This window comes from Elephantulus edwardii, unplaced genomic scaffold, assembly GCF_000299155.1.
Source record: "Elephantulus edwardii isolate Elephantulus edwardi_28Jun2011 unplaced genomic scaffold, EleEdw1.0 scaffold00203, whole genome shotgun sequence".
In the NCBI taxonomy this organism is placed as follows: domain Eukaryota; kingdom Metazoa; phylum Chordata; class Mammalia; order Macroscelidea; family Macroscelididae; genus Elephantulus; species Elephantulus edwardii.
In genome coordinates this window covers 1501375-1524728 of record NW_006399953.1, presented here as the reverse complement: position 1 = coordinate 1524728, position 23354 = coordinate 1501375, and the positions used below count along the sequence as shown (strand labels likewise).

The window sequence follows — 23354 nt, the reverse complement described above, 5'->3', positions numbered from 1 at the left end:
AGAGGAGAAACATCACTTGAAACATTCTTGATAATTTTAGAAATATATGTACATAATCTTGGCAAAAAAATCAATTTTTGTCTTTTTTTCTCCTAAAAATGTTAAGTTAAAGGTAGCTCTGACCTTTAACATAAGCACAGAAGGCAGAAGAAATAGCGATGAGTTCCCGACATCCCACCCATCAACCTCCTGCCACCCTTCCCCTCCTCAAACCCAACACGACCCACTACATGGAGTCAGTTCCCACTCCCAGTGACCCCTGATCAGGTTCCTGAGGCTGTAAATGTTTATGGCATAGTCAGTGACTTTGGATCACTGACCTTTCCATTGGCAGCATTATAAGTAATGCATGCATTATACCACCAGAGCTCCCACTTCGCTTCTCAGAGGGAATGCAGTGACTAACCTGTGAGTTAGAATCAACTTAACAGCAGTGGATTTTGGGGGGTATTTTTGTGTATGAGAGTGTTCTTTGTTTTGTTTTTTCTATTGATATGTTTGTTTTTAATAACAGCATCTAAGACCCTGGGTAGGACAGATTTATCTAGGCTCCAGCTGCCAACTAAAAGCATGGAGGTTTGAGTCCCATGTAGGAGATCCTCAGAAGAAAGGCCTGGAGCTCTACATTCCAAACATTCAGTAGGGAGAACCCTGTGGACCACAATTCTGAGACACAGGGCCAGTTCATGCAAAGAAGAAGGGTGTTTTTGGTTTTATGACCTCACCAGTTTGTGTGTCTGTTCTTTTTGTTTTGTATGAGGACTAAGATGTTGCCTAATGAGATACCACTGTATGTCCTTTCTAAAGCTGTAATTCTTTAAGTGCTGAAATGCCAGGGTGTGTAGACCTCTTCAATAGCGTCTGTTGTCATTTTTCTTCTCTTCCCTCCAGTCTTTCCTTCCTTGTTGTTGTTGTTGTTACTGTTGAGTACCATTGAGTCGGAACTAATTAATAACTAACTGATTCTCCAGGGAGTTTCCAAATCACAAGGGAGGAGATGGCCCATTATTTTCCCGAGAAACAGCTGGTGGGTTCGAACTGTGTACCTTTGTATTGATAGTGCAGTTCTTTACCACTAAGCCACCAGAGAGCTTCATATACAAGAGTTAAATCACACCAACGAAGGGAGACGAGGTTCCCAGAGTGAAGCACCCTAACTCACCATGATGACTCGGAACCATCGGTGGGCCCTAGACGCCTCAATCTCCATCCCCACCCACCCCCCACGCCATTCTCCATCTGTCCCCTGGAGCGGCTTTTCTTAAAGAGGTTGGTTTTTCCCAAGCCTCGGATGCAGGCCCGCGTCCATGGGTGCCGATGTCCGAGGGGGGCCTTGTTGTCTGTGGCCGTAGGTGTGAAGAGGACATCGATGAGTGTGAGCGCGAGGAGTGCGAGAACGGGGGCGCATGCGTGAACGTGTTCGGCTCGTTCCTGTGCAACTGCACGGCGGGCTTCGTGGGCCAGCACTGCGCGCTACGGCCCGTGGTGGTGCCGGACATCCAGGCAGGCCACGCCTACGTGGGCAAGGAGGAGCTCATCGGTATTGCCGGCGTGCTCCTCATCATCTTCCTGCTCGTCGTCCTCTTCATCGTCTTCCGCAAGAAGGTCTTCCGCAAGAACTACTCGCGCAACAACATCACGCTGGTGCAGGACCCCGCCACGGCGGCGCTGCTGCACAAGAGCAACGGCGTGCCCTTCCGGAGCCTGCGCGCCGGCGACAGCCGCAATGTCTACCAGGAGGTGGGGCCCCCGCAGGTGCCCGTGCGCCCCATGGCCTACACGCCCTGCTTCCAGAGCGACTCCAGGAGCAACCTGGACAAGATCGTGGACGGGCTGGGCGGCGAGCACCAGGAGATGACCACCTTCCACCCGGAGTCCCCGCGCATCCTCACGGCCAGGCGGGGTGTGGTCGTGTGCAGCGTGGCCCCCAACCTCCCGGCCGTGTCGCCCTGTCGCTCAGACTGTGACTCCATCCGGAAGAATGGCTGGGACGCAGGGACGGAAAGTGAGTAGACAGTGGATGGTGTGGCATCTGTTCCTTGAATCGGTGCTGTTAACGGGAAAGCCCTGTGCCTCGGCAGGACATGTTCTGCCTTCATTGGCACAACATTGGGAAGGGTTAAGCTTACTATTGCTGTTCCCATTTGTTGTAGTTGCTGCTAGATGCCCTCGAGTTGAGTACAACAGATCTGAACCCTCCCTTACCTGTGCCATCCTCATCTTTTCTGACACACTCAAGCCTATTGCAGCAGTCACTATCTGTATCTGTAAGGCCATCTGGTTGAGGGACTTCCTCTTTTTCACTGATCACCTTTCTAAGCATGATGTCCCTCTCCAAGGTCTACCCCCTCCTAGCAACATGCTCGGTGTATCAGAGACGATGCTTTATCGTCTTTGCCTGCAGTGAGCATTCTGGCTACACTTTCTCCAAGACCTATCAGTCAGTCTGCTCTTAGGACACTCCATGGGATATTCAGTACTTGGTTCCAACACCAAAACATTAGATGGAAAAGATGAGGCCTGGAGAGGGTAACTAAGGTTCCTCTGTTCACACAAGTAGAAAGAGCAGACATTACCCAATTCCAAGTCTGCTCAAGTATAAAACCCACTTTCTTCCCCTAATAATGCCACATTAGGAGGTAACTCAAGTCACTGATTAACAAAAATGACATAAAGTGTGCTCTGGGAAGTCAGAGAAGAAAGTATTTCTAGTCAGTTGAATACCTGAGGAAGCTGGAGGGCCATTTGAGTTGGAGCTTGCTAGGTTAAAGGGCCTGGGAACAGGAAGACACTTTATGTAGTATTTACATAGTAAGAGGGGAAAGGGGTCATTTTATTTAACTGGAATTCAAGGTCCCTGAAACAAGAATGTGAATCGAGGAGGAAATATCTGAGCCAGAGGATGATGTTTTCTCTGCTCTGGCCTCACCCCCCGCCCCCGCCACCCCCCACCCCAGTATTCTAGGCACCAGGAAGTGTTGCAGGTGCAAAAGCCCTGGGGTATGAAGAGCTCATTGTGCAAAAACAAAGAAAACAGATCAGTTCTATTGGAGCTTGATAAACACCAGTGGAGAGTAAGTGGGTTCATTTTAAGACAAGGCTTCCAACAGTTCTGCCCTGACTTCTTTTTGTAAATCAGCATTTCAACCTCAGATAAGAAAAAGGATGGGAGAAGGATAGGCAGTCTCCTCCTAGGAAATTTACTGCCTCTGAAAACCCATTAGACTGTCAGCTATAGGTCAGTTCCGACTCTACGGCACACAACAATCTCAGATATACTGGATTGTTGTTGTTGTTGTGTACCATCAAGTAGGAACTGACCCATAGCTGACCCTACGGCAGGTTTTCAGAGGCAGTTAATTGCACGGGAGATTGCCCATCCTTCTCCCACAGAGCAGCTGGTGGACTCGAACCCTCATGCCTTTGGGGATTACAGTACAGCTTCTTGCCACTAGGCCATCAGAGCTCCCTATACTGTATTAGAATCTACAGTTTATTTAGGTTCTTGTAGAGTATCTGTAAGAATTACCTGGAAATCTTGTTAAAACGGATTCTGATTGATTCGGTCTATCTAGGACAGAGCACAGCTCTCCCTTGACACATGAGCCAGAATCAATTGGAAGATCTCTATAGAGATGGTATTGGGAAGGGCCTTGCAGAGGCAATCAGTAGGTCCATCATTGTGGAAGGGACAAGAGAGGCCACTTGAAGGATGTGTCTGGTTCTTTTTTTCAGAAGAAAGGTCAAGGCCATCACTGTAGGTTTGGACATCATTTGCATGGAGGATGATAGAGCCTCTATTAGGCGGAGTTCACAGAGAGAGTAAATGTGGAGAGATGTAAAACCAGAATTCTGGAAGACTTTTGGCGAATGCTTGCATGCAGGAAAGGGATGGAGGAAGTGGGAAGCAGGGAGGGACCAGGAAAGGAGACAACTACAGCCCAATAAAGCCAGAGGAGGAATAGAGAAGGCAAAGAGACAAGAGTGCCAAGGTCAGCAGTGTCTGGACTATGGCACGGTCAAGCAGAACACAGGCTAGAAAAAGAGCAAGCTACTGAGCATGCGTGGAAGATTCTTAGTGATGTTAAGGCAGAAGCCAGACTGCAAGAGTTGAGGAGGAGAGATGGTGAGAAAACAGGGTGCCAGTGCCCACACAGCTGTGTGCTGCACACAATGCCAGGCCATCTCCTTAATCTTTCCAGCTCCCCATGATGGCACCATCACCAGCCCATCATCACATGGAGAGAAAAAAACTGCCACTTGACTAGGTTCAGTAACTTGTCTTTGAACGTGTAATTCCTAAGTGGAAGAGGCAGGATTTGAACATAATACCTCCTGGAATGTGGAGGGATGGGGTTAGCAAAGCAAGAATATTTCATGATGATAGGAAGATGGCAAGTTCTTGCTATTTCACTGCTGCCCCAGCACTGCTCTTTGCTAATCCTGGCTTTCTACATACACACTTCCATTTTAAGTAGTTGTCCTTGATTCTAACCCTTAAATAAATCCATTCTCAAGTTATCTTTTATCTCTGCCTTCACCACAGTCTTGCCCATCCACTAGCTAATAGAAAAGCTCTTTTTCATGTAAGCAGTAAAACAAAGAGAGTTTTGACTAAAATGGAGGAGCGGAGAGGGGAATTTTATGTCCGGCACCATAGTCACAAGGTAGACTATTCATCATTTCCTTCCTTGAACTACCTGGGTACACACACATTATGCAGTACCGAGGCATATCTTCATATTTTCTGCTATATGGCTGTGGGGTGGTGAATTTCTCCCAGGCATCTCTCTCCACTTATACCAGTTGTTTATCCAGCTCATCATTTTGCTGTGGCTTCAGCCTCTGACAAGAGATGCAGAGCCACTGTGCCAGCTCGTGCCCTCACCATTTGTGGGAGAAGCAGGAACTTCTGTGGCCACAGCAAAAAACAACCATTCCCTTAATCATGTGTCTGCATCTTCATGCCATTATATTATGTGATGATTTGAGGCCCTTCCTGGTGATCATCAAACTCTGCCCCCACCCTTAGCCTTGTGACGTGGCAGCTTTATTTCCAGACTCCTCCTTGGACCAGAACTCAGGACCACGAACACTCCCTCTAAAATATTGTTGTGTGTTTATGTAATACATTTCCTTCTTTGCTAAGCAAGCAGAGTTAGCAGCTAGCAAGACTACCTCTGAGTGGCCAAGGCCTTTTTTCCCTTGACAGGCTCAAGACATGGACTGTTATATTGCTTCTTTTAGTCCATCAAATAAGAAAGTAATCAGAGAGAGTGAGAGACAGAGAAGTGTTGGTTGTTCAGGCTGTGTATACCATAGCAGAGTGGCAGGAAGTGGACATGAGAGCATGTCCATACCACTGACTGCCCCCAGGAGGGAGCTGGTCATTCCCAAATCTAATGCAGCGCTGCCCTCTAACGGACCCAAGATGAAAAGTCCACGGGCTCCCCAGAGAAGAAATTAGGATAAATGTAATGGTGCTCTTGCTTATAAACTATTTATACCCTTATTTTAAAAGTAATCTCGTTTAACCCGGTGTTGACACCACATGGGTTTGTGTAAATGATTTAAATTCACTCCGAATGGCAAAGGGCAGCCCAGTCGCTTCATCTGGGCTTCACTTTTCCCTTCGTCACTTCGCTCCGAGGAAGGAACAGCTCCTTGCAGCTGTCAGCTATGTAGAAGCTCATTTGCTGAGGGTTAAGGGCCTTGAATCCATAATATAAATCACTTGATTGACAGACCTTTGCCCCTGGTGGCACAATCAATTTTCTGTTGTGGAGCTAAATGATTTTCTCCAAGCCAATGAAAGAGCTCAAAGGAGTGAACTCTGGAGGGGCAGGGCTGGGAATTTGCACAAGGTAACCAGTGTCCCTTCTGCTTTCTCTGTGGCTGTCCATGAAGACAAAGGGGTGGATGACTCAGGAGACGTTACGTGCTTCGCCGGCAGTAATAAAGGCAGCAATTCAGAGGTCCAGTCCCTCAGCTCCTTCCAGTCGGATTCCGGTGATGACAATGGTAAGTGCTCATGAGATTCGATTCTTGAGGCTGGGTTCTGCTTCCAGAGAAGGAAGGGAGGGGGGAATGCAACCAGCTTAGTCGCTCAACGTGGCCCTGGGACATTGGAGCATATTTGCTAGTAGATTTGTTACTGGATGTTCTTAGTGAAGAAGGACATCAGCCAGGAGCAGCCTAAGGAGCCGCCTCAGGGACTGATGGAGTTCCTTCGGTACCAGAGTTATGAATCCTCTTTGTTTTCATGAGGGTTCAAGGTGGAGCTAGCTGCCTTGTCCCAACCAACACTCTTGAGTGAACCAAATCCCAACCAACCCTATGCCTCTGACGATTCTCCACATAGCTTCTGAGGCTGTGAATCTTTATGGGAAGGCAGTACTGAATTCTTAGTTTCTTAACTTTTTAAAGAATAGATGGTATCTTTAAACCACCAACCTTTTGATTAGCGAATTAGTACATATACACTCTAACACCTGGGCTCTTTTTTCTAGCAAACTGTGCACTTTATTTCTTTTTTTAGTTATATGAGTGCTCTCTTTCCTCTTCACATCCAATTTATCCTCAATGGCTTTTCATTTAGAGACAGTAATTGCTTCACTTGGTAAGAGCAACCTTCAAATGATCCTCCCCTTACCTCCTTTGAGGATTTTCAAGGGGTTCATGGGGGTAGAAGAAAAGGTTAATGGTTTGAACCCACAAAAAGGTGGTTCAGAAGAAAAGTTTGATGGTTGGCTTTCAGGTCACAGCTGCGAACGCTCGGTGGAGCGCAGTTCTGTGCTGGAAACTTCAAGTTGCTGTGAGTTGGAATGGACTTTTGGAGGAACTGTTAAAGCTATGGCTTAACCTCTCAGGAAAATATACACACACTTCCAAAATATTACACGAGGTTCCATGTGTTTCATTGACATTCCACAGCTCTTTCTTCTACCTCTTGTAAATCTGTGTTTGTAGAGAAGGTTCTAATGACGGACTGGGTTTTCTGAGCTGAGGAACTAGCTTTAGAGGATGTGTGGGCCCCAACAAAGCAGAAATTGTCATAAATTGTGAAATATTAGTCATCCGCAGAGCCAGATAGCCTCACTCCAATCTACACCTTAGATCATCTTAGCATTTATTAGCAGTTGGCAAAAATTGACTGTTTATTAATAAATGTAACTGTTCACTCAAAAACCTCTTGTGGAGTTGCTCCTGTGTGATGAACCCTATTCTGCAATGGTTTGTCCAACATGATAATGATGTTGTCCTTGCCTTGGGATAAATAACAAAGCAACTTGGTTCTGGGACCATAGAAGCTGTTGTTGTTATGTGCCATTGGGTGGAAACTGATTCATAGCCGATCCTCCAGTGGGTTTTCAGAGGCAGCAGATTTCATGGGAGGTGATTGTCCATCTTTCTACCTCTGAGCAATTGGTGGATTTGAACCGCCTGCCATTGGGTTTTTAGCACAGCTCCTTAATATAGTCTACCTTTGCACCTTCTGCACCCCTGGTCTCTTCCACCACCACCTTCAATGTGTAAGCAAAGCAGACCCTTGGGCTATTCCTTACTTCTGGGATAATAAACCACCTGACAGTGGTCCTTCTCTTTTCTAAATTGGGAGAATGGCCCACCTCCAGATCTTGGTGCTGCCTTTTTCCTTTTTCCTCATCCTAGCCAGGGGAGAATCTATAACTGCTTTGCATTTCATACAGAAACAACCAAGAGCACATAGTTTTCAAACTCCTGACGTCAGCTCCATCAGTGACACCAGGTGACTACGCTCATGCGCTCTGTTGTCTGTTTGCCTCAGGCCACATGTTTGACTTTTCCTGCAAAACATACTGAGTGGTCCCAAGTAAAGTGAAGAGGGTTCAAAGTTTCTAGCAACTGAAGACCTCTACAAGATTACTGCCCTGACAAAGATTCACAGGACAGCAAGCAATCAATGTTGGAGAAGATGCAGAGATATAGAAACTTACACACTGTTGGTTGGATTGTAAAATGGTACAACCACTCTGGAAGGCAGTTTGGTGTTTCCTCAAAAAGTTGAACATAGACATTTCATATGACCCAACTATTCCACTGCTTGGAGTATGACCTCAGAAAATTAGGACAGAGACAGAAACAGAAATTTATACAATGTTCATAGCAGCATTATTCAGCATAGCAAGAACATGGAAACAGCCCAAATGTCCAACCACAATCAAATGCATTGAGAAATTGTGGCACATTCATATGATGGAATACTACTCAACACTCAGGAGCAATGATTTTGAAAAATACTACCTAACTTGGGAGAGACAGGAAAGCATCATGCTGAGTGAACTAACTCAGTTCCACAAGGACAAATACTGAATAAGACCATTATTGTAGAAATAGAAAGATAGTAAAACATATTTGAGGATCCAAGAGGGGGAGGGTAGGAACAGAGGGGTGAGGAATGGCCGGGGGAAATCATAAGGTCACACAATTTGATGGATGGAGAGAGAGGTGGTAAAGGAAATCTGAATGATCTGGTGGAGATCTGGAAATACAGGGCAGTGATGGACAGTGTTGTGAGACATTCAGTCCAAACCAACCCGTAGCTGACCCTCAAGCAGGTTTTCAGAGGCAGTAATTTGTACAGGAAAAGATTGCAGATTGCACATTTTTCTTTTTTGGGGCATCTGGTGGATTCGAACCATGTGCCTCTAACTTGGCAGTGCAGTTCCACCAGTGCTGCCTAATAAATACTTACCCCTGGGAATCATGATCTCTTGCTCCAAGAGCATGTGGGAGTTATTTATGAGGAACCAACGTAAGCAAAGCTACCCACTGCCTACCACTGGGCTAGTTGCTATGAACCAATGGCCTCAAAGGCTTTGCCCATAATGCCTTTCAAGAAGACTAGTCCCCAGTTTGCTGTTTATTTCACTTCCTCTGCAAGAATTCTAGAATCCTTACAGAGAAGCAGGAAGTAAAGAAGACAGGATTGTGGGAAAGCTTTGGGGATCTGCATGTTGTATCTTTGTTGTTGCTGTTGTCATAAAAAAGATGTTAATGTATGTGTTTAAAACACGCTAACCTGCAGCTGTCCTTCCCCTCCCTCTTTCTGGCCCTCCCTGACCACAGCGTCCATAGTGACTGTCATTCAGCTTGTCAACAATGTCGTTGACAATATAGAAAATGAAGGTATTTACTTTTTTTCTTCCATAGCATGTCGTTGTCTGAAAAGCTATCCTTTGGGAAATTTTGATTCCTTGTCTGGAGGGTGGTTTAAATCAGCTAGCAACAAAGGGAGCATACAGTGAGGGGGCTATCACAAATGAGACACTGGATGTTTATTGATTAGAGTAACTTTGACAATTGTAAGAAAACAATTAGTCGATAAGTTTCTTTTTAAACATTTGGGTGCTCTTTCAAGAAATTCCCTTCTGGGAAAGAGGACCCAATTAATATTAACATCATCTTTACATTTGACAGATATTCATTGAGCACCTATTATGTGCTGGGTCTGTTTAACATTCACATTTACAGTGTCGTAAGGATAGATTTTAAACCGATAGTATTTTTTAGTGCCTTGATGAGATTAAGGCCTGACATAGATGGAATTTATCTTTTCTTTTCTAACCAATATAGAGAGATGCTTGAAAGGCTAAAATCAGTCATAGCCACTAGAACTTCAAAGCATGTTTGGTCTTGTTCTGCTGTTGTCATTTATCTATTTGTTTGAAACTGGTTAAAATGTCCTGTGTTACTCCTCTTTACATGGCTTGGATTTTTCAGTCTCCTTTTTCACTTTGTATCTAAACAGTGTCTGTCATGGATCAAGGACAGAACTACAACCGAGGTGACCGTGCTGAGCTCATACCTGCCATTTGATTTATGCATTCTGATTTACTGCGTCTGTCCTGTTCCCCCATTCTCTCAGTTCTCTCCTCTGAGCTGTGCATGATCCAGTGTCTGGGGTGCTCACTGTTAATCTGAAAGCCTCACCAGCATCCCCCCCAATCCATACCTCCCCCATGTGACTCATCCACTTGCCTGCAATCCCCCTGCCTTCTGTGGTCCATGGTCCAGCTGGTGCATCTCTCCCTGCGAGCATGTGCCCAGTCTTACTCTGGGCATAGCATGTAGATGGGGAGAAGTTTGGCGTGGGGGGGGCCTAGAACTCTGTTCCTCAGCACATCCCTGCCTGCCATCCCTCATGGCATGGCTCTGTGTGGGTCTCTATGTTGGCCACACACCATCATCCCTGAGAGCAGCTGTCATCTTTCTTCCAGGGGCCCTTGGAAGGAGCATGTGGATGGCCCTGGCTTCGTGGGTCCCTTGGATGTTAAGACTTGCATGTCAGGTTCCTTCTCTGCTCCCTTCCCAGCCCTGCCCAGCCGCAACACGCAGGGAGATAACTGTCTTTGCCTTTTCTCTCCCAGCCTATCACTGGGATACGTCTGACTGGATGCCAGGGGCCCGCCTGTCGGACATAGAGGAAGTGCCCAACTATGAGGCCCAGGATGGAGGCTCTGCGCATCAGGGCAGCACGCGGGAGCTGGAAAGCGATTACTACCTGGGAGGCTATGACATCGACAGCGAGTACCCACCCCCTCATGAAGAGGAGTTCCTGAGTCAGGACCAGCTGCCCCCGCCCCTGCCTGAAGACTTTGCAGACCAGTATGAGGCCCTGCCACCCTCCCAGCCTGTCTCGCTGGCCAGCACGCTGAGTCCAGACTGCAGGAGAAGGCCGCAGTTCCACCCGAGCCAGTACCTCCCTCCTCACCCATTCCCCAACGAGACAGATCTGGTGGGCCCACCGGCCAGCTGTGAATTTAGTACTTTTGCCGTGAGCATGAACCAGGGCCCAGAGGCCACAGGACCATCAGACAGTGTATCTTTATCCTTGCACAATTCTGGGGGCACCTCATCCTCGGATGTGTCAGCCAACTGTGGCTTTGACAACTCTGAAGTAGCCATGAGTGACTATGAGAGCGTGGGGGAGCTCAGCCTCGCCAGCCTGCACATTCCATTCGTTGAGACTCAGCACCAGACCCAGGTGTAAGGGAACAGCTCAGGTGCTCCACCTTGTTTGTTTTCCAAAAGGAGAAGGAGATGGGCTGGGCTTGTGTCTCAATGGAAAGTGGTCCCTTGAGGCAGAAGGAAAGACAGTGTTTTCTGCCAGGAACTTCTTCCCGAGTGATGCTGTCATGAGCAAGCTCGATTCCATTTGGGTGGAAATCAAAGGCTCCGAAATGGTTTCTGGGAGGTAGCAGAGAACCCTGGCAGCACATGCCAACCTTCATGGCAAAGAAGGCACACTCAGCTTTGAAGGGGAGAAAAACTATTTTACCCACTACGTTACCTGGTAGCTCTTTGGTGGCTCTGTGCACTGTTGTGCCCTGGAAAGTGTCACAGCGTCAGTTCTGCAGTATTATTAACTGGCAACAATCCAAGAGGCATTGTTGCAAGTAATGTTGAGCCAATGGGGGAGGTGGGAGGGGGAGAGAGAGTAGTTATGGTTGTTGGAAAGTTAGTGTCATAGGTAAAAGGCAAGAAGAAGTATTATTAAATAAACGAGAAAAATGGGCTGTAGCCTTTTAAATCATTTCTATTTTTTTTAATAAGCTGCCCAATTTTCAGCTATAAAAATGAGGGTTTGGGTAACATGTTTACTCTTCTCCATTATTTGTGTTTGTTTAAGCATCCAGTATGGTGGGGTTTTATGATCTTTATTAAGGGTATCAATTAAAAGCAATGGGAAGATACTGGGGTACTGTTTTGAGGGTTAGGGAGAAGGTTAACTTTGAACGTTAGATGGAATGTGATTATCTGGATTGAATTTTCTTTTTTCCCTCCGTTAAATTTCTTTGGCCAGAACTGCCGTTCTAAGGTGGCTGCCAAAATTGATCTTTGTTCTGAGAATCAAAAAATGGAGAGGAAAAAAAATCCCAGACCAATTAGTCAATTGTTAATCTGAAATGAGATCTATTAAGAAAGTTAAGCAGAACTTCAGGCTGGATAATCGTGATTCTTGATAACACAGGTAAAAGGGTGCTTGTTATTCAGAATTGATAGCATCATCACTATAAATGCAATTATGTGTTTTTTTTAAAAAAAGAAGAAAGTAGATTAGTTGTTGTGTATAAATTATAGTAGTGTGTGTGTCTGGGCCATCGTACAAATACATGATTGCACTCAAAAAGGCTGCTCTTAAGGAATGGCTAAAGTGAAGGTTTGGGGTTAATGGACCATGTGAAAAACTCGGCCAACAAGACAGAAATTCCAATTTCTCTGATCTCAGATGGTAGAAAAACACCAAATGCCGTTTTTAAAACCCCGATCCAGTGATTTTATTTTGGTACTGCCATTTATATTAACATAAAGCAAAACTATGCTTTAAAAAAATAAACAACAAAACCATCTTTTATCATTTTTCAGACCCTAACTCTCTTTGGAAAAGTATGTGCTATTGAATTGCACCCCAGGTTTAAAGCTGACATATAGGTTCTGGCCATGAATTGCCCAAATTGGAAGACTTGTCCTCCTGGAAAGACCATAACTTAATACTCAGACTTCAAGCCAGCAGGTTGAGTCAATGACTTTCTTCCTCTGCTTCGATCGCATTATGGCTTCATGTGCAGAGCCACCCATGGTCAATAAATGCATATTTGCACTAGTTGCTTGATGAGCAAAGCTATGTCTCCAGTTTCAGATGACATATGGCATTGCTGTGTAGATCGTCCTGTCCCGAGTCTGTCTCTCATCCACCGTCATATTTTCAGTTATTTCCATTGCATGTGATCCACTTACTTAAAAGGAGTCAGTGGTTCTGAACTGTTGCTAGGAAAATTCCCTTTTCCACACCCAAGTTTCCTGAGTAAGTGGACACACTTAACAGCCTTTTTTCCAGCCTCTGTCCTCATCTCATCTCTTAGGCAGACCTCCTTACAGAGGTATCATCCACACCGTGGTCAGGAAAGAAATGATTATCACTAAGGCTGCTGTTGAGAGTAAAGTCTCTGGTCTTTTTCTTATGCAAGAAGCACATTTGCGAGCATCATGGAGAAAATGACAAACTAGTGGTCTAAAATAGAAACACTATTACACTATTAATAATGCAATGACATAAAAAGCCATCAGCGTAAACCCAACAATTCATTGCTTGCCTCCAGAAAATAATAGATCAAGACGAATGTGATGAGTCACCACAGCATACACAGCATCTCTTTGAGGGAGATTGCCTGACTGACACAGCAATAAAGGAATGAATAGATCCTGCCGCAGTTGTGCAATCACGGAAGGACATCCCACCCACTCCTTTGCCCTGACATACACAAAGTAATGCTCTCTGTAGGATCTTCTGCTCCAGACTTCTGCAGAGAAGCTCCAGAGATGTTCAGTGCATACTAGGCAAGGAGTGTTTGTATTGGGACTCATTCTTTTAAAATACATCATAGCTCTTCACTTTTTAACAGGGAAATGGAATATCCCTGTAGATGAAGAAATGACCAAGATGGCACTAGGTGGGGTGGCTGCTGACAAAAGAAGAAACCTGCCCAGAGAGCAGAAGGGGCTTGCTAATGTGCAGGTTGGCTTGATAGATCTTGTCCACACGGCCAGTATTCTTAAATAACTAGCTCTCTCTCTCTCTCGCTCTCTCTCTCTCTTTCTTTCTCTCTCTCTCTTTCTCTCATTGCTATTGAGATGGAGTCAACTCATAGCCACCCTTCTGGCAGGTTTTCCAAGGCTGTACACAGGAGGATATTGGGTTAGCAGCTCCACTTCCTTTGAACCAGGTCCCCAGAGTTCCATTGGGTGTGATCATGCTCCTGCTAGACCTTCCTTCCATTCCTGCTTTGGAACATGCTCCCAGAGAACCTGTCCCTGGAGGTCTGAACACCAGATATTCTCGTGCAGGCCATCTAGAAAGGTCACAGTTACAGAATTCACATATTTCTTGGGGCCATTTATCAAAATGCTACTTTTCCCAAATGAATGCTTTCTAAAATGGTGGTGGAAAAATCACTACATAGCTGAATTCAGACTAATTCTATTTTGTGGCAAACTTTGATTACAATGTTACCCATTAGGTACATTTGGGGGGGGGGTGTTTCCCCTCCCTGCCAGTCTTCCTTTAGGTGCCTGTCCCACTACCCTCCTGAACCACATGGAAAATACTTAAGCCAATTATTGTGTTTCCTTCTCACATGTGCTACCTCCTCCAGCCATTTTCACATAACCTGTTGTAGGCACTTTACCTCTGTTGCACATGCTATGGTTAGGTTGAAGATAGGGGTCTGGTGGTGTTTGTCATATAGTAAGTAGGAGCCATCGGGTAGGAAATGATGGATAGAAGTTAATGGTTGATTGATTCCTTTTCCTCCATGAGTACTGGCTGCTAGGTTCCTTCTACACCAGCTTTCTGTATACCCAGGAAATGTCATTCTAAAAGACTTAGCAATATGAGTGGGTCAAGTCCATGCATTTAAGGCTTGACCTATCAGAGAATTGGTGTGAAGGCCTGGAAAGGGAATGTGTAATGCGTTCCTGAAACTTAACCTTGAACTGCCCTTTGAAATTACTAGCACAGTCCGGGGGAGAGGAGGAATTCGAGTGAAATATGTATTCTGTTCACCCCTTCCTGCTTATTCTCACTCAGCCCAACCTGCTGCCTCACCCCTCCCCCAATTCTGTGTCTACACAATCAAAGTCAGGGAAATGGAGAAGCAAGATTATAAAAATCCTGTAAGATGCAGAGAAACATTTTCATGTGAAATAATTCAGGAAGATCCAGTGTTCGTTGTGCATGGATTGTCAAGACAATGTCTGACCTCTTCACTCCGCTGCCCTCCCAGTGCATAGATGTTGCTAAGGTAGATAGGGGTCCTTGTTTTATGTTTTCAGCCTCAAAGTGTAAGAAATGGAGATTTGAAGAGGTGTCTCTTCTGTGTCAGCATTTTGTGTGGTTTGTGAGCAGACAGTCGTGTATTTTTGCTGGTCTTCGTCTTGCACATGATTCTGATGAGAATCCACAATGTCTTTAAGCCTCTGGGCATGGAATTCTGGGGTTTAAAGTCAGCATTTGTGGGTTTGTCATCAGTTAATATTTAGCCAGCTGGCTAAGAGGTAGGAAAAGAATGAGATATTTCTTTCCTCGTGTAATAATGAAAAGCAATAATTACAAGTATGTAATATTACATAAAGGCCATAATTAGTCTCTAGCAATGTTTAGGATGCACTAGAGAACCGTCAAGTCACTTGGAGCGTGTTTGGACCCATTTGTCTGTACTGCAGTATCTTTACAACAAGCAAATACCCGAATTGCTACTATTTAATGAGTTTAAGAGCCCATACTACTGCATTTTGGGAAGTGACAAATGTGTTTGGGAATGGAAGCAGTTCTTTTCTAAGCACTGTATTGGAAAGATTGTCTTGTAAATTTTCCTGTTGCAAATAGGCTGGTTTGTAAAAGATGTATGTTTTGGTCTTTAAAATGTTTATAAAATTGTATATAATTATTTTGATCCCCCCCCCTCAAGCTTTTGTAGATAACTGCATTTGATGCCTATCAGGATGCTTTAATTTGGGGAGGGGGTCGAATACTATCTGAAGTAATCCAAGTTTTTGGTCTGCAAACGTTTGCCATAACTACACACACATATACCCACAGTCATAGACGTGTGCACACATACATGCACGCACAAATGCACACACACCCACACAGGAATTTAAATTTGCAGACAATGTTTTTAATCATTTCAAACTGTACTGTACCCTTTCTTTGGTCCTGTTTTCACTTTTTCTGTCTTCAAGAGAATGTTTTTATTGACTTTCCATAAAAATAATATTTTGTCCAGTTTCTAAGTCCTTGATGTTGATGCCATTTCAATTTCAGAATGGGATATGTCATTTCTTCACGCACATATGCTCACTTTCCTGAACTTGCACACATCACACACCCAACCTTATGCAAAGGGGAGAGCTAACACTGAGTGAGTCTTGTCCCTGATGGAAACGGATTGTTCCTGCATATATTGCTGTTGGCAGTAATCAGTCTTGTGTTCCTTTTCTTAAAAAAAAAAATAAAAAGGACAGCCAAAAATAAACAAAAACCCCAACAGTGTACAGGTTTGTAACTGCCAAAATTTGTTGATTGAAACAAGTTTTCAAGTAAAAAAAAGAAAATTTAACAAATGTGTTGTTGACTCTTATTAAGCCTTTCTTTTTACTTGTTAATTGCTGCTGCTCCCCTGGTGCCTACATTCTGCACACCATGGGGGGAAGAAAGACTCAAAGCTCAATACCCTCAAACCCAAAACATTGTTGGGCTTCTAAGGCTGTAAATCTCAAGGGGAAGAGACTGTCCGTCTTTCTCCAAAGGAGCCTCTGGTGGATTTGAACCTCTGGTGATTTGGAGTTAGCAGCCTGACTCCCTGAAGATGAGGCCCCCAGAGAGACGCCCAGGTAAGACCAACCAAACTCTGTATTCTTCCTCAAGTAGAAACCAACTCATAGCTCACCATTGTCCAGCGGGTTTCAGAAGCTGTAAATCACACGAGATTGGCCATCTTTCTCCCACAAGCAGCGTATGGATTTAAACCTTTCGGGTACAGCACCAAGTATTTCCAGTCAGTATGTTTGTTTTTATTAATTTTAATGAATCTTTACACAGACTTAGGATTTCCATTCATTCATTGTTGCACTTTTCTCCCTGACCAACCTGCCCCGCCCCCCCCATTTGCTCTTCTCTTTGAAAAGTAAAAGAAAACTTCTTTCATTGTTATATACTCCTTCCCCACAACCTCACTTCACTATGCAGCCTTCTTTCTGGACTCCTGTCATCACAATGATACCTAATCATATATCCCTTTTAAACAGTTTTCTCCCTCATCTGTTTCAGTTCAGTATACATAATTTATCCCATCTTTCTCAATCCCCCCCTCCCCACACCCCTATGTCAGACCAGTTTTACAACAGTGGTGCTATGCAGTATTGGTCCTTTTATGACTGAGATATTTCACTCAGCATAATGTCCTCCAGGTCCACCCATTTTGTATAAGTTCATGAGTTCCTTATTTTTCAATGCAGCACAGTATTCCATTGTGTGACTATACCACAGCTTCTCTATCCATTTGTTTGTTAATGGGCACTTAGATTGTTCCCAACTTTTTGCTATTGTAAACAAAGACACGATAAACATGTGTACACGTATCTGCTTGAGTGGCGGTTATGGTTTCTTTGGGGTATGTTCTCAGTAGTGGAATTGCTGGATCTAACGGTATTACTATTTGCAACTTTTTGAGAAAATGTCATACTGCCTTCCATAGTGGTTTCACCATTTTACACTTCCTCCAACAGTGAATAAGGGTTCCAGTTTCTCCACAACCTCACCAGCATTTGTTGTTTGCTGTTCTGTTAAATTTTGCTATTCTGACTGGGGTGAGATGATATTTCATAGCTGTTTTGTACAGTCATTTTGACTCACAGTGATGCCCTGTCATAGAGTACACTTGACCTTTAGTGCTCTATATACTATAATCTTTATGGAGCAGATAACAAGGGTGGGCTTTCTGAATCAACTGCTGGGTGGGTTTGAACCCCTGGTCTTTTGATTAGCAACCAAGCATTTAATCATGAGCCCACCAGATCTTATTTATATTCCTACTCTGTGTCTTAAACGGAGTCTTTGGTCTGAAAGTGCCCCACTCAGACCTTTGAAGAAAAGTGTTGTTCTCAGAGATTGTAGTGCCAAAAGGACACTAATTTTTTTTTTCTGGAGCCCTAAATGACTTCTTCCTGCTCACATGATCTAAGGGCTCTCCCTGAAGCAAACAGTGAAAACAGCAGTGGAGGCTAGATCAAGTCAGCTCCTTAAGTCCCACCACCAAAGTATGATCTCCTAAGGAAAGCCCCACCCTTCCTCTGCAAATCTCAGCTTGCTTCTCTCCCTAAAAAAGGAGAGGGGAATTACAAGAATGTTCAATTAGCAGTTTAATAAAAGCTCCAGAAAATTTTCAGTGTGCTATTGTTACTATGTGCTGTCGAGTTGAGTACAAATTGCCCGTCCCCGAGCCATCTTCAACAGACTTGAGCCCACTGCTACAGTCACTTTGTCAGTCCATCTCATTGAGGGACTTCTTCGCCTTTGTTGTGCCTCCACCTTTCTAAGCATGCTATCCCTTTCCAAGGAATAACCCCTCTTAACAACATGCCTAGAGTATGTGAAATGAACCTTCACCATCCTTGCCTCTAAGGAGCATTCTAGTTTTACTTTCTCTAAGACATAACAACAACAACAAGATGTAACTATTTCTGTGGCTTTCGTCCATGAGATATTCAGTACTCTTCTCCAATACCACAACTCAAAGACATTACCCTTCTTCATTGTCCAGCTCTCAGATACATCGCAGGTGATTGGAAAGACCATGACTTGAATCAGATACACCTTAGTCTTTAAACTGACATCAAATGCCCATCAGCACTGTAGAGAGGTCCTTGACAGCCACCTTTCTAAAAAGAGGTATCCTGGTACTGCTGGTACTTAGGGTGTTGACCATGAAATCATTGGCAATTTGAATCTCTTATCCTTATATCATGATGTTGCCTATTAAAACATCCTTTAAATATGAGACTAATTAAAATACCCATGAAGGGGAGGGAACTCAAATTCATAGTGTAAAGAGGAAATCAAAAGACAGTATCAGCCTGAAACCAGGAAGGACTCTGGATCTTGATTTGGTAAGTAGTTGTTATGTGCTGTCAGATTCTCATAACTGACCTTTCTGCAGCTCCCTAGTTGTCAGAAACACTAAATCTTTACATCACAAAGGAGGATATTGGTTTTCATGTGGCTGTACTTGGCTAAAGTATCATCTTGTGAATTGAATTGTGTCCAGCTACAAACCCTTGACCATCTTTCTTCTACAGAGTCACTGGTGGATTCAAATCACCTGCCTTTGGGTTGGCAGTGCAACTTTTTACCCCTTGGCCACCAGCACTCCCTTGACGTGGGAAGAGAGGGCCAGCAATCACTGTGAGTCTCATACTAGTTGAGGCTGTACTTTGAAGATGCACCATTTCAGGCACCACAAACCTCATAACGTGCACCCCACCCACAGCCAGTGGCAGAATTCCACCTGCTGCACTCCCCCCCGCCCCCAGGACCCTGGCGCCTTGGAGCCTCTTGCCAGGGCATGGCTCTTGTCTGGGCATTTCCCTTCCCTGCACCATGCTGGCACTGAAGTGCTGGGCTCCGTTCTCTGAGAGCTCACTTTAAGCAGTTCCCACAGCACTGAGTCCCTCTGAGATGCCATGAAGGCAGTGGTTAGCCCCCATTGGTTGCTTTTTTTTCTGTGGTATAAGTCTACTTATAACATGGCTGGTTTCGAGTTAACAACAGAGGGTCACCTGGCTTACAAAATGACTGCAGGTCTAACGTAACAATTAATTGGCTCTGGTAAACCAGTCTGAGAGCTCCCACACACCACTCACTCCTCCAGTCAGGTTACACGCCACTCGCGGGCTGAGTTCCGTCTTTATTACCCTTGCATGCAAGGCTGTCAGTGCATTATATGTTACACGTCATCCATGTTCGAATGAAAAAGTGATAAATTATGCCTTTCGCTAAAATCCTTTGGTCTCACAAATCCTCCCTCATTTTGGTAAATTTGCTATCTTTAATGAGGATTTGAAGTTTTCTGGGAAGTTTCCTGCCTTCCAACTCAGCATTACAGAGCACCCTCATGAGTGGAGCATCAGGAAAACAGTTCTCCCTTCTGTTTTTCATGTGGCCATCCCTAGCAGAAGCAGAAGGACCATATTGTTTATTGAAGTGTGCAAACCCTAACCTCCATCCTTGAATCCACAATCAATGCTCATCGAAGCAGCAGTGAAAAAATCAAATGGTATATTTGTTCCCAAGGATAGATCCGACTGTTAATGACTGTAAGGTCTAAGGGGGGACCTAACCCAAGCCATGGCCACTTTTAATGCAAAGTTGGTCAAGGAATGCAGACGACCAAAGAAAAAGCGATGCCTTTGAATTGTGGTGGGAGGGAGGGTCCCTGAACTACCCTAGGCTCCTGTGAATTGTAACAGGGAGGGTTGCTGAACATACACCCTGAACCATCAAAAAGACAAACAGCTGTAGGGGAGGAAATGGAGCCAGAACGCTCCTCAGAAGGGAGCAGGAGGAGGCTTCGCCTCACATGCTTTGGGCATGGTGTCAGCTGATGCCAGTCCCTGGAGAAAGGTACCTTATAGTCAAGGGACAGTCAATGAAAAAGAAGAGGACTCTCAGCAAGATGGATTGACGCAGTAGCTGCCACATGAGTCCAAGCACCGTCGTGATGGGGAGGGTTACACAGCGCGAGGCAGGGCTGCATTCCGTGGTGTGTAGGATGAGTAAGCGCGGGCTTGCTGGCATCTAACTAAAGGCCTGTGAATGGAAAGCCATTTGGAAATGGGTTGTCTTTGTTAAAGTGGTAATATTAGTGTCAGGTTTATCCTGAGTGAGACTCTTTTTAGATAGAAAGAAGAGAAAACTTACAAACAGAGGAGAGATGAGCAGGATAGATGCCAAGAAACATGGAGATCCACAGAGTCTGAAGCTTGAAGAGGCAGGGCATTCCCCAGATTCTACAGAGAGAAAGCCTCCCCCCACCCCCGCCCCAAGCCAGTGCCCTGAATTTGGACTTCTAGGCTCCTAAGCTGTGCAGAGGTTTGGTGGCCTAGTCGTAAGAAGTTGCACTGCCATCCCAAAGCACAAGGTTTGAATCCACCTTCTGCTCTGAGGGAGAAGGCTGGACAGTCTTGTCCCATGTGATTAACTGCCTCTGAAAACCCACTGGAAAGTCAGGTTGATTCTGATACAATAGCAAACAACAAACTGTGAGGAAATAAATTTCTGTTTGTTAATGCCATCTGTTTGTGCTATTTCTGTTATAGTAGCACCAAATCACTAAAAGCATTAGTTTAAATCTTTAACCTTAACTTAGAAAGGGCATAGAGACCCAAAACCCATTGCCATAGTTAATTCCAGTTGGTATTGGCTGGACTGGACAGAATTAAGAGGTCCAATTGGGTTTCTTTCCAAGTTGCAGTTTTTATGTAAGCCGATCACCACATCTTCTTCCCTCAGAACAGCTGGTGGCTTCAGATCACTTAACTTTTAGTCAACACTTAAGTGCTTAAGCACAGAACCACCAAGGCTCTTTAAAGCCACTCAAAGAAGTCACTTAAGAAATAGCCCTGAAGTACTGGGAGAACATGAAAAGAAAAAGACATGATAGATACTTTCAAGTGGAACAAAACTCTTGGCATTTGGACCCATTTGGAACTGGTCTCACTGGGAGAGAGTTGAGCCCTTTAAGATGGATCCCACAGTCTGCAGGAACATAATGTTTACCAGTTACTTTCTATGTGATGTTGTTGTTGTTGTTAAGTGCCATCGAGTCGTAGACAACTCATAGCAACCCTATGAACGAAAGATCTGAACACTTGTATAACTTTCATCCTTTCTCCAGGTTCATAGGGTTTCCGGAGGCAAGCTATTTCGGAAGTGGATGTCACTCCTTCCAAGCTTATTTTAATTGGGGAGGTTCACCAAACACTGTCCACCATGAGTAACCAATATCACATTTGACACATCAGGCTCACAGTGTTAGCATTACAACAACCGTGAGTTACTTCTGTATAGCAAATGGACAGACCAGTGCTATAGCACTTAGAAGAATGTTTGACCAGAAACAATTAAAACTAGGCCTGAGGGCCACAGATTAAAATCACCCACCTTTGCTTTGGTAGCATAACTTTCTATCCACTAGGCCAACTAATCTCTCTCTATACTGCTGCTGCTGTTGTTGTTGTTGTTGTTAAGTGCCATCGAGTCATAGGCGACTCATAGCGACCCTATGACCGAAAGACCTGGACACTTGTATAACTTTCATCCTTTCTCCAGGTTCAATGTGATAGTATTCTAACGAATGCGATAGGAGCTGATCCTCACAGCCACGGGGCATTGACAGGCTCTCTCCCTCGGCAGCAGCCAATCTGCTCTTCAAATCCTAGCCAGTTTTACCTCCTGGCTGTTTTTGTTACCCAATGCTTCCATTTTATTTTGTAACTATTTCTTGTTATATTGTTTGCAACAATACCAAATCCGAAATCTCCCCTATAACAGTGGAACTGCCCCATAGGGTTTCTTCAGATGCCATCTTTGTAAAAGCAAATCACCTGGCCTTTTCTCCCATGGAACCATTGGATCAAATTAAACCACTGAACCAGTTGTGTTTGGTAACATCAAGTCAGAACAGACACATAGCTGACGCTCCAACAGGTTTATAGAGGGAGTAAATCACATGAGAGAAGACTTCTCATCCTTCTTCTGTGAAGCAGCTGGTGAATTTAAACCTTATGCCTTTGGGTTGGCGACACAACTTCTTACCACTAAACCACCAAAGCTCCTTGACCTTCCAAATGCTGTTGTTATGTGATATCAAGTTGCCTGTGACACATAGTGATGCTATACACAATAGCTCTGAACTCTGCTCTATCCTGTGGCAGTCTCACTGTCTCTGACACACCTGTCCCCATTACCCCAGTTGTGTGTCAATCCATCTCATCCAAGGTCTTCCTCTCTTGCAGTCTCCCTCCACCCTTCAAAGCATGATGTCCTTCTCCAAGGACTGGTCCTTCCTGACAATTTGCCCAACGTATGTGAGTCAGAGCCTCAAAATCCTTGCCCTCAAGGAGCAGCTTGGTTTCATCCTCTAAAGGAGAAACCTGTTTTATTCTCTTGGCAGTCGATAGTATGTTCAATACTCTTCTTCAGCACAACTCAAAGGCATCGATTCTTCTTCTGTCATCCTTAGTGATTATCCAGCTCAATGACACATAGCAATTAATTGCAAAAACTATGGTGCACCTTAGTATCCAGACTGACATCGTCGCTCTTTAGAACTCCGAAGAGGTCCCTGACAAATTTTCCTAATGCAGTTGGTCTTTTGATTTCATGATTGCTGGGGCCATGAGTGTTGATTGTGGAAATGAGCAGCTGTAATTGTTAACAAACTCAATTTCTTCTCCATCTATCATGGTGCTGCCAGTTCACCCAATGGTGAGAATCTTTTTTTTTTACTTTGGCGTTTTGTTTGTTTGTTTGTTTGGGTATATAGAGATATGAAGAATTGTCAACAACCTGTGTTATGCAGATGACACAACCCTGCTCACTGTAACTGAGGAGGACCTGAAGCACTTGCTACAGAAGGTCAAGGACTGCAGTCTTCAATATGGATTGAAGCTCAATACCAAGAAAACAAAGATTCTCACCACTGGACCAATTGGCAGCATCAGTATGGATGGTGAAGAGATTGAGATAGTTAACA

At 44.6% G+C, this 23354-nt stretch overlaps 1 protein-coding gene across 1 annotated transcript in view; it reads left to right on the top strand.

The window, feature by feature from the left end:
- Positions 1 to 11032, top strand: part of FAT3 (FAT atypical cadherin 3) — a 779036-nt gene extending 768004 nt beyond the window's left edge. Inside the window, exons 23-25 of the mRNA XM_006897182.1 lie at positions 1353 to 2005; positions 5908 to 6021; positions 10410 to 11032. Coding sequence (XP_006897244.1) covers positions 1353 to 2005; positions 5908 to 6021; positions 10410 to 11032 — 1390 coding nt within the window. The remainder of the gene's footprint in view (positions 1 to 1352; positions 2006 to 5907; positions 6022 to 10409) is intronic.
- The last annotated feature ends 12322 nt before the right edge of the window (positions 11033 to 23354 follow it).